Source organism: Biomphalaria glabrata, chromosome 9 (assembly GCF_947242115.1).
Source record: "Biomphalaria glabrata chromosome 9, xgBioGlab47.1, whole genome shotgun sequence".
NCBI classification, from domain to species: domain Eukaryota; kingdom Metazoa; phylum Mollusca; class Gastropoda; family Planorbidae; genus Biomphalaria; species Biomphalaria glabrata.
The window spans coordinates 27202001-27214563 of NC_074719.1; the positions used below are offsets into that span (position 1 = coordinate 27202001).

The 12563-nt window shown below is 34.3% G+C and overlaps 1 protein-coding gene across 2 annotated transcripts in view; it reads left to right on the plus strand.

The window, feature by feature from the left end:
- Positions 1-12563, plus strand: part of LOC106079607 (prolyl 4-hydroxylase subunit alpha-3-like) — a 42520-nt gene that overhangs the window by 24029 nt on the left and 5928 nt on the right. Inside the window, exons 8-13 of one of the 2 annotated variants that reach the window (XM_056042881.1) lie at positions 2781-2942; positions 6071-6138; positions 6591-6708; positions 9618-9671; positions 11426-11461; positions 11730-11798. In XM_056042881.1, the coding sequence (XP_055898856.1) occupies positions 2781-2942; positions 6071-6138; positions 6591-6708; positions 9618-9671; positions 11426-11461; positions 11730-11798 (507 nt within the window). Of the gene's footprint in view, positions 1-2780; positions 2943-6070; positions 6139-6590; positions 6709-9617; positions 9672-9772; positions 9923-11425; positions 11462-11729; positions 11799-12563 lie in introns of those variants that run through there. The other variant, XM_056042882.1, reaches the window with a different exon arrangement.

The window sequence follows — 12563 nt, forward strand, 5'->3', positions numbered from 1 at the left end:
CTGGGCCGTGGTTTAATCATGTTATATATATATACTAGACATATGTTACCCACGACCCGCGGGTCTTTATTTGCGCATTACTTTCGATATAGTCACTGAGAGTGTTTTGTAAACAATTAAACGAAATAATAATGTAATAAGTAAAGCGAATGTGTCAATGTAAAAATAGTGTGAATGAAGCTATCAGATCAAAATAGCTAATAGGCTTAATTAAATCCATTTTTTTTTTAAATTAAAACATTTGCTTTTGAATAATCTAGTGGATTGGATTTAGATGTATGTTAAACGTAGCTAATGATCCTTTCACGTTATTTCTCTTTCGCTACGAAAATAAAATTAGTTTTGCGAAAATGGTTTACCCGAAGTCGATACATTCTTATCTATTAAAAACGAAAAGAGCGATAGCTTTGTTAAATAAATGGGATTATAAAGTGAACAATTAAACGAAATAATTTTTAGTACGCGATTCATGAATGAATATAGATCTAGGCCTATCTCAACTCGGCTTCGCAGCTTTCGTAAACGAATGTAGCTTTAGAAAACTAAATTTGAATGTTTACATGATCAAAATATGAAATGAATGGACTTTAATTAATATGTTTATGTGTTAAAGTATAAGACTATCTGTGCGAAGAGAAGTTTTATCATCTTAGTGTTGAATTAGAGTTTTAGATCTAGGGATGGGATTATAAAGTAACAATAAAACGAAATAATTTTTAGTACGCGATTCATGAATGAATATAGATCTAGGCCTATCTCAACTCGGCTTCGCAGCTTTCGTAAACGAATGTAGCTTTAGAAAACCAAATTTGAATGTATATTTGATCAAAATATGAAATGAATGGACTTTAATTATTATGTTTATGTGTTAAAGTATAAAACTATCTGTGCGAAGAGAAGTTTTATCATCTTAGAGTTGAATTAGAGTTTTAGATCTAGGGATGGGATTATAAAGTAAACAATTAAACGAATTAATATTTAGTACGCGATTCATTACTGACTTGTCTAATGAAAGAATGTTCGTCAGGAAATCTGTAATCACAGATATAAGGAACTAATTAATGTAAAAATTGCTTTTGAAACACAAAATTGAAGGTTAATTTTATTATATAATGAAATCAATGGATGTTCTTTTGTCTTTTCATGTGTCAACGTAAAAAACTATCTGCGCAAAGTGTATTTCTTAAAATTAGATCTAGGTCTAAATCCTTTCTATCTTTTCTCATGTCAACATTGTAGACATGGCCTAGATCCATAAAATACTATAGCTGTAATAGAGTCGGACAACTTTATTTTTTTTGAGGGTCTTACATTTGTTTTAGGGCTACAATACATTCACTAAGGTCTAAGATTGGTCAAGCGGTTTTGATGTCTATAAGTAACATACATACATACATACATACATACATACATACCCCTCACATTCTACTTTATAATATAGATATATAACAGTGGATTAAGGATTTTCTGATACGGAGAAAACAAACCGTAATAATAAATGACTCAACACCAATAACAGTAAACTCAGGTGTACCTCAAGGAACAGTCTTAGGTCCACTACTATTTTTAATTTACATAAATGATTTACACAATTGCATTAGTTCAGGAACAAAAGTCAGATTATTCGCAAACGATTCCATAAAAACAACACAAGATACAGAAATTTTACAAAGAGAATTAGATGAATTACAGAAATGGGAATCAAATTGGAGCATGTCTTTCCACCTAAAAAATGTCAGTTATTAAGAGTAACAAAAAAAAATAAAAGAAATTAATTCCACTTATTAATGGTAAACCAGTAACACAGACTAAAAACGCAAAATACCTAAGTGTTATAATAAATGAAAAACTGTCATTGAATCCACATATTGATGAAACTATCATAAAATCAAACAAAGCTTTAGGGTTTATTTTAAAAAAATGTCTATAAATCAATTAAGAAAATAAAACTCAAATATTATTTAACCTTGGTTAGGTCAATAATAGAATATGCATCCTCTGTTTGGGACCCCTCAACTCAAGAAAACATTAAGAAACTGGAACAGACACAAATTAGAGCAGTGAGATTCATAACAAACGAATATTCACATTTGACTAGAGTAACACCTTTAGTAAAATCACTAAATTTAGTGATGCCTTCATAATAAAAGACTTAAAAGTAAAGTAGCAATTATACATAAAAGACTGAACCATAATCTTCAAATACAAAAAGACACAAAGATAAAAACACATTCCTCGTTCCATATGCTAGGAGAAATTTGTACAAATGCTCCTTCTTCCCTAGTGCTATTACGTCTGTATTTTGTTATATATATTAAATTATATATAATGTATTCATCCACCAAACAAAAATAAATCGTATATAGACTAGAAATGATATTCTATATGTAGAGCATGTAGGCGACACTTGCCCTGTTTAACGGCTACGCAAGTTGATTTGTTCCCTACAATATACTTAAGTTACAAAATGTCGAAATGTCTCTAAATCAATTATTTTAAAATTCAACGAATTCATCTCTCTTGAGCACTGCCAAAAGATGAAGCGAAAGACCATGCCAAACAAATGTTTAAAGTTCTACAAACATTTTGTTTTTATAACTTTATACACACAAACACATGCATTCATGCAGCCATTTTAGTCGAATTAATGTCTTCATATAACTTAAATACACTTGTTTCTAGATATAAATATGCATTAAATAAGGATGAAATGACTGTCGCTACTTAGAAAAAATACTATATAGGAATAATTTAAAGATTATTATTTGAAAACTTTGCAGCCCCCCAATGACGTCAGACTTGTGTGTAGATACAGAGGAACATTGTTACCATATTATCGCTTCCAAGAGGAACTACTCTCTATCTCTCCATTTGTTTCACTGATCTACAAGTTTACCACTGACGCCGAGAGTGAATTCTTTAAATCTGCCGTCCGAAACAAGGTGAGTCATTGGCGTCGGGGCTCAAACCTCCCATTCGAAATGAAATTTGTGACTGTTGTTTAGCTTCCTTTTTTTTTGTCCCGAGAGTTACCAATGGGGTTTTGAGTTGAACCCTTTTCCAATAAAAAGAAAACTAAAGCCAACACAGTTTTTGCGTTTAGCCCCAACCCACAAAAAAAAACAACATTAGTTACTATTTCAGCCTAGCAATCGGGTTTTTCTGACAGTCGCTAGTGTAAATCTACGAGAATTGAAGCCACAGACTTAAAAAAAAAACTAAAGCAAACAGCAGTCATTTGAGGTTCAATTCTACCCCAAATCAAACATTTCACATATTGATTTGTTTTTCTTCTATTGCGGATGTGTGTATAAGTTGTATTTGAAGTTGTATTCTAAAATACCTTGAGAATCCTGGATGCTTGAGTGTCTTGTAAAGTGTATTACTGATGCGAGTTGTATTACTAAGACACACATCACGTCACATCAATTAAATAACGAACAGGATCAATACGTATTAACTAATTTCACTAAGATGAAAATAGAATAATGAATTTTGGTGAAGAATCGTCCACAGTCGAGTCAGTCAATCAAACGATGTTCTCCCTTCAAGAGCCTAGCAGTAAGTGTCCTAAACGTCTACAATACTAATCTCTAGCCCAATGCCTATGGCGTCACTAGAAAATGTCGCGTTCGAAGTCAGTCTACTATAGTGCGTTCCTAAACTAAACTAAGTGTCTAACAGTACCTGTAAAAGGCCTCCATTAATACATACATACATACAAACATACATACCATGGGCGTAGCCAGGATTTTTTTTCGGGGGGGGGGGGGGGGTTAGGGGGGGGGGGGGGGTTCTCCCCCCCCCCGCCCCCCCCTTTCGCGAAAAATTTTTATGTATGTGTGTTCATAATCTTTATTACATTCTGGCCCTTCATTCTTTTGGAACACGTTTATTGTGCCCTAGAATAGGTTCTTCCTGGAGTTAGTGAAAAAATTGTTGACTCCCCGCCAGCAAGGGGCTCTGGGGGAGCTCTAGGAGCTCACCCTAGAGCGGGGCGCAGCCCCGCCGCCAAGCACTATTTCTGGCATAGAATGTCAACAAAATGCATATTCTGAGGTATCTACAGTGCATTTTCCTGCTATTAAAAAGTCTTATTTCAAAAATGTATGTGCTGTTTTTACTGACTAAGACCCTGCCGCGCCGTTCGGCGCATTTGCCGTCAAGCTGTTTCCACAAAAATCTGTCACTGGTAATTTCTGAAGCCTCTTACCACCGGCTCCGAGGACCTTCATGAATGTGTGGCGCCAAGTTGTACTAGGATGTCATCGCAACTCTTATTATGGGTAATTTATTTTGTCGGAGAACATGTCCCGCAAACCTCATGCGACGCTCTGTCACAATTTTACTAAGGGGTCGACTCCCAGTTCGGCATAGGATTTCCTTGACTTAGACCTGATCTCAATAACTAACTCCTCAAATCTGTCTTAGCCATCTTTGTTGAGCCACATTTAGTCTTTTTCAATTTCGGTAAATGACTATTCACTGCACTTTATTAATGGAGCCCCGCCACTGGTAGAAATGTAACCTCTCTAGGATACGCTCTTGGAATTGGGGGAATGTAGTTTGCTTTAGATTTTATATCGAAAAGAGACGTTTTATCGTCAAAATGTTCTGTTAGAGGTTTTAAACTAAAAATCTCAGGACTTTGTTGTAGTTTTTTAAATTCAAAACCCCATTTAGCTACTATCATAGAATTTGATAACTGTAGTTTGCTTTAGAGTAATATTGAAGATAGAGGTTTTCCACCTCAAAACGCTCTGTAGGGGGATTTCAAACTCAAAACCATATGGAGGAAAGGAGTTTAAACTCAAAACCCCCAATTTGCTTGGCTACGCTCAAATAATTTTAGTGTGTAATTTGCTTTTTTTTATATTGAAGAGGTATTTTTTAGCATCAAACCCTTGTGAAGGGCGATATGAACTCAAAACCCCTTTTGGCAACGCTCATAGCATTTTGAGTGCGTAATTTGCTTTTTTTTTTTACATTGATGATGTATTTTTTAACTTCAAACCCCGCTGGCGGGGGGTTTAAACTCAAAACCCATATCGCTACGCTCTTAGATTTTAGAGTGTGTAATTTGCTTTTTTTATTGAAGATGTATTTTTTAGCTTCAAACTCCACTGGAGAGGAGTTTAAACTTAAAACTGAGTCAAAACCCATTTAGCTACGCTCATAACATTTTGAGTGCATGATTTGTTTTTTTTTCATATTGAAGAGGGGGTCTATCGTAAATTTTGGAGGGGTTTTAAAATCAAAATCTTCCTTAACTGTGCACTTGGAATTTGGGGATTATCGTTTGCATTTTGTGTGTGCTTTGTTTTATAGAAGAGGGGGATTTAACTGCAAAAACCCCTGGTAGGGGGGATTCAAACTCAAAACCCCTGGTAGGAGGTTTCAAACTCAAAACCCCTTTAGCTGTGCTGGGGCAAGTGATGGTTTAGTATTAAAATCTCACCTAAAATTAACAAAATCAAAGCAAAAAATCAGTCACTAAAGTCCGTCTCCCCCCCCCCTTGGGATTTCATTTCGGGGGGGGGGGGGTTTGAACCCCAAACCCCCCCCCCTGGCTACGCCCATGATACATACATTCATACATAATACATGCATACATACATATTATATAAATATATATATATATACAGTGCTTTCTTTGTAAAAAAAAAAAATAGGTGCCGGTACTCAGTGATTAGGTGCCGGTACTCAGTGATGGATTGCCTAATTTTTTAAATACTAATAAATTAATAATAAACGTTAAAATACAAGAAAAGTAATCTTTCCCCCCCCCCCACAAAAAAGCACTGTATATTTATATAATATGTATATATGTATGTATTATGTATGAATGTATGTATGTATGTTTCTTTGTATGTATGTGTGTGTGTGAAAGAGAGAGAGTGAAAGCGAAGGAAAAATCATCCCCAAACCCAACCGCCAAAAATTATCCTGACCCGTGAGGCCATGAGGTGAGCTGTTAGGTTTTTTTTATTTGTTTTTTAAAGATATTTTATTGTGTTTAATATTTACGTATTTTTTTTTATGTTGCTTCATCTTGCCTTAAAAAAAACAGTTAAAGAAAGTTGAAGAACCAGACTCGGCAGACGACAGCTCTATCACGGAGACCAGAACTGGGCAAGTGTATGTACAGAGAGTTTATTTACAATTTTTTTTTGCTTTGTCTAAATGATTTCGACCTTGCTAGTGTCATCTCAGGGAATGAAGTTTGGCATTAACTCAAACTCCTAAGCTCAAAGAGGGCTATGACCAATGCAGTTTAAAAGGTGGTGTATAGTGGAACCCTCATTCAACAATTACTTTTGATAAATTCATTTATGCAAGTCTATTATAGTATGAGCCTGCGTACATTAAAAGATTATTATGATTTTTGTCTTTTGTATTATAGCCCACAAGAACTGCTTAACACTTGGATTGAAGAATGTTTTAAGAAAGAATTTCTTTAGCTTCGTGTTAAACGCATAAAAAAAGAGCCTGAAAGTTGGTTTAAAGTGACGAATATAGAAACATTTAAATATCTTTGTTATTTACACACATTTCTGCACACATTTTGACTGATGATAACATATTTGTAGAGCATATGTTGAAGAGAACAGCTCAGAAACTGCTCGCCAATTGGTTGATAAAATAGCGCATGTGACTTATCTTGAAACATCCTTTCAAAATGGAAAGAAAGCTGTTGATTCTTTACAGGTAAATAGATACCAGTATCTTGAAGATTTTTCGCTCGCTATCTTTAGATTATACCGGTTGTGAACGATACTCATGAATTCCAATTCTTTTTGAAAAACATATCAGTAATATAACAAATAAGATTGTACCTTTTTAAGCGTAAATGGGTGTAAACTTAAGATACATATTTGATAATTCCTATTACTTTAAAGTCATCTTGAACCAAGTAAACAACATAGAAGATATAGTAGTACAAGAAAATGGAATTCAAAAACTATTAGCCAACACCAAACCAAATAAAGCTTCTGGACCTGATGGTATTCCAGCTAGATTACTCAAAGAACTAAGCAATGAGCTAGCCCCAGTGTTCAAAATACTCTTTCAGGCTTCACTTAACCAGGGCAGAGTACCAAAGGACTGGAAAGAAGCTAATGTCACCCCCCTATTTAAAAAAGGAGAAAAATCTGACCCAGGAAACTACAGACCAGTATCACTTACCAGGATCACATGTAAAATCCTAGAACACATAATATGTAGCAACATCATAAACCAATTAGACAAACATAATGTCCTCACACCTTACCAACATGGCTTTAGGAAATATAGATCATGTGAAACACAACTAATAGGACTAATTGATGATTTTTCAAAAGGTTTAGATAATAGTGAACAAATAGATGCTATCTTACTAGATTTTTCTAAGGCTTTTGACAAAGTTCACCACCATAGTTTGCTTAAAAAATTAAAATATTTCGGCATTAATGGTCCACTGCATCAGTGGATTAAAGATTTTCTGATAGGGAGAGAACAAACTGTAATAATAAATGGCTCTAAATCAACACCGATAACAGTAAACTCAGGTATACCCTAAGGAACAGTCTTTGGTCCATTACTATTTTTAATTTACATAAATGATTTACCAAATTGCATTACTTCAGGAACAAAAGTCAGATTATTTGCAGACGATTGCATAATATATAGAACAATAAAAACAACACAAGACACATATATTTTACAAAGAGAATTAGATGAATTACAGAAATAGGAATCAAATTGGAGCATGTCTTTCCACCCAGAAAAATGTCAGTTGTTAAGAGTAACAAAAAAACTAAAACAAATTAATTCCACTTATCTTATTTATGGCAAACCAGTAACACAGACTAAAAACGCAAAATACCTAGGTGTTATAATAAATGAAAAACTATCATGGAATCCACATATTGATGAAACTACAAAAAAATCAAACAAAGCATTAGGATTTATTAAAAGAAATTTCTATAAATCAAATAAGAACATAAATCTAAAATGTTATTTAACCTTGGTTAGGCCAATAATAGAATATGCATCCTCCGTTTGGGACCCCTCAACTCAAGAAAACATTAAGAAACTGGAACAGACACAAAATAGAGCAGTGCGATTCATAACAAACGAATATTCACATTTGACTAGAGTAACACCTTTAGTAAAATCACTAAATTTAGAAAGCCTTCAGGACAGAAGGCTCAAAAGTAAAGTAGCAATCATACATAAAACACTGAACCATAATCTTCAAATACAAAAACAAAATTTAATAAAATACTCTGAAAGACACAAAGATAAAGGCACATTCCTCGTCCCATATGCTAGGACAAATTTGTACAAATACTCCTTCTTCCCTAGTGCTATTAGAGCATGGAATGGGTTGCCTGAGCTAGCCAGGAAAACCAGTGACTTGGCAGAATTTAAGTCATTGGTTAATATGCATGACTAAATGCATGACGCGTAGGACGTAATCATCTTCTTTTTTGAAGTAACGTCTGTATTATATAAGATAAGATAAGATAAGATCTTATTTGACTTTTAAAATTATTTTGTTTTGAATTTTAATGTAGGTTTATATTGTCTGGCATTGCCAGAATCTAGACTCGATACATGGCAACAAATATAAATAGCTGAGTCGCCTTATTAATATCCTATTCAGATCTTTCTAGTATCGCTGACATGAAATGCGATTTTTTTTGTTGATATAATCAAGGCAATAACAATGTTCTTTTGTCACCAACTTTACCACAAATATACTTAAAGGTTAATTTGTTTTCAATTGCTTTCATGTCGCAATAGTTTGCAAAGTTTATATTTTATTCTGCTTTCATTGTATTCTTCTTTACTCCGGAAGTCACTAATAGTGACGTCAATAATTATTGCTTACATTTCTTGTTTTTCAATAGTAATTAAATTATATATTATCGATTGAAAGATAATGTTTCGTCTATTTTAAAACAACTACTCCAATAGAATAAATTCATATATCCTATGGCAGGTATTTATAGCTATGAGGATTGTTTCAAAATGCCTATGCGTTCAATTTGTTTAGCAAGTTATTGCAAGCCAGAATCATCTCACACTGTCCATTCAGGAAGATTATAATGATTATTATCGATCACGAGAGTTACAATGGAAGCATGGAGTTCACGATCGTTAATGAAGAAACAGTCGTTTTATACACTGCTAGCTTCTTCAATAAGAAAGTTCAATTGTATTTACTTCATACAGTAATTTATATAAAATTACTATTTCAGAGCTTGTGATCTATAGGGCAGAGGATGTAAATGTCATCTGTTTCGGTGCCCAACGGTTAGCGATGGTGTCATGTCGCCATCACAACGACCAACCGTTTTTACTTTCCCCTACTAATGTCAGCTAGCCATTAAAACTGGATAACTCTGAGGCGCCCTAAAGATCATGAAATTAAAAATCTCAGTCTTCACAGGGATTCGAACCCGGGACCCTGGTTTGGTAGCCAAGCCCCTTACCACTCAACCATTTCATAAAAGCAATGAGTATTTATGTCTCTGCCCTAGTCTAAACTAGATTCGATTAATATATATATATATATAAATTTTGAAGCGAATGGTTAAAATTCTAATTTTAAAAAGTCTATTTTTTACCAGGTAGTCAACTATGGTCTAGCCGGACATTTTAAAGTCAACAATGACTCGGCAACGGTAATAATTTTTTAGTGTAATTATTTTATAAGCCGTTTCATACTTAAAGCAGTTTGTCTTTCAGATATCTTGTTTATGTTTTTTTTTTTGTTTTGTTATAGCACTTAACAAGCTACGACATCGTTAGTTAACGCTCCAAGCTATACAAACCATTTCACAAAAATACTATTATTCACTACTGACCTATGGAGACTGTTTTGTTACAGACTTAACCAGCAGCGTAGACACCTTCGCTATTAACATAGGTAATGGAGACACTTACATTACTGACCTATCCAATGTAGACAGTTTCATTACTGACCTATCCAATGTAGACAATTACTTTACTGACCTATCCAATGTAGACAGTTTCATTACTGACCTATCCAATGTAGACAGTTTCATTACTGACCTATCCAATGTAGACAGTTTCATTACTGACCTATCCAATGTAGACAGTTTCATTACTAACATATCCAATGTAGACAGTTTCATTACTGACCTATCCAATGTAGACAATTACTTTACTGACCTATCCAATGTAGAAAGTTTCATTACTGACCTATCCAATGTAAACAATTACATTACTGACCTATCCAATATACAGTTTCTTTATTGACCTATCCTATTGAAATAATTACATAAGTGACCTATCCAATGTAGACAGTTTCATTATTGTTCTATCCAATGGAGATAATTACATTACTGACCTATCCAATGTAGACAGTTTCATTACTGACCTATCCAATGGAGATAATTACTTTACTGACCTATCCAATGTAGACAGTTTCATTACTGACCTATCCAATGGAGATAATTACTTTACTGACCTATCCAATGTAGACAGTTTCATTACTGACCTATCTAATGTAGACAGTTTCATTACTGACCTATCCAATGTAGACAGTTTCATTACTGACCTATCCAATGGAGATAATTACTTTACTGACCTATCCAATGTAGACAGTTTCATTACTGACCTATCCAATGTAGACAGTTTCATTACTGACCTATCCAATGTAGACAGTTTCATTACTGACCTATCCAATGTAGACAGTTTCATTACTGACCTATCCAATGGAGATAATTACTTTACTGACCTATCCAATGTAGACAGTTTCATTACTGACCTATCCAATGGAGATAATTACTTTACTGACCTATCCAATGTAGACAGTTTCATTACTGACCTATCTAATGTAGACAGTTTCATTACTGACCTATCCAATGTAGACAGTTTCATTACTGACCTATCCAATGGAGATAATTACTTTACTGACCTATCCAATGTAGACAGTTTCATTACTGACCTATCCAATGGAGATAATTACATTACTGACCTATCCAATGTAGACAGTTTCATTACTGACCTATCCAATGGAGATAATTACTTTACTGACCTATCCAATGTAGACAGTTTCATTACTGACCTATCCAATGGAGATAATTACTTTACTGACCTATCCAATGTAGACAGTTTCATTACTGACCTATCTAATGTAGACAGTTTCATTACTGACCTATCCAATGTAGACAGTTTCATTACTGACCTATCCAATGTAGACAGTTTCATTACTGACCTATCCAATGGAGATAATTACTTTACTGCTTCGGCTTCTTTTTACCGACAGTGACGAATTATCCATTTACAAGAGTTGTCTGACACATCTTTTGTTTCTTCTTGAACTAGTGTCGTGCATGTTTTGTTTATTCATTCATTGAGAAGTGGATTAGTTTACCTTGTTTAAAATCTTTTCTTTTTCCGGTCGTAACAGGAGACTTTGCACAGAATGTTGACATTTCTGATTTATGTAAGTGAAATGAACATCACAAATGTGCATATTAAAGCAACAGATGTCTTTATATTAGTATGTATGTATGTTAACAGAATGTGAACGGACTAATCTGATGAAAACTGTAAATTAACCATGTTTTGACTTGTGACTTCAACCATGTTATGACTTATGACTCTAACCATGCTTTGACTATTAGTAAAGTATCAATTTATACTATATTAGTTGGAATTCAATCTGATTCACAAATTTAATCCAAACGTTTAATGACTTTGTATTTGAACAGCTAAGTGACGTGAAAATGGGCGGTGCCACAGTCTTCCCACAACTAGGACTTTCAGTAACACCAGTCAAAGTGTGTGACCATAAACTTGGCTCTTTGCTTTGTATACGTTTGACTTTTTTTCTTCTCCTTTTAAGTTATACTCGTTCCTTTAAGAAAGATTATTACCTCCCTTTTCAAGTTACTAATTTAAGCAAAAGACGTCTTCACATTGTCCAAGCCAGTCCTATTAGAATAAACAATTTTCGCGAAAGACTTGTGCAACAAAATCGAATGAATTTTTATTTTTAAAAAGTTGACATTTAAATGTGCGACTCTTCTTGTAAAAATAATCGAATTTCTCCTGACTATTGAACATTTTTCTGTTGAAGACTTAAGCCGTAACAAGGAAAAAGGTTCGAGTCAAGACTTCTGAACACGAAGATGATCTTATGAAAGCCTTTATCAAATTACAGACATATGTGTACCATATTCACATCTCCAAGTGCCACCAACAAATTGATTGTTGTCGACTTTGGGGGGAGGGGAGCTTGGTGACCGAGTGGTAAAGTGCTTGGCTTCCGTATCGAGGAGTCTGAAGTTCAAATCGCAAAGACTAGGATTTTGAGTCGGGATTGTTAGACGCCCCTGAGTCCAACCAAATGTAATAGGTATATACTTTGTGGAAGTAAATGCGGCTGCTCGTTGTGCGGGCTATATACTATTCTCGCTAACTCTCGTACAAACAAAGAAATTAGCTTAATCTCAACAGAAATTGCTGAAAGGGTTAAGCCCCTAGTTTGTACTCTCGTTGCCTTGGTTATTATAAAGAAAACGTCCTGACATGTACATTCAACC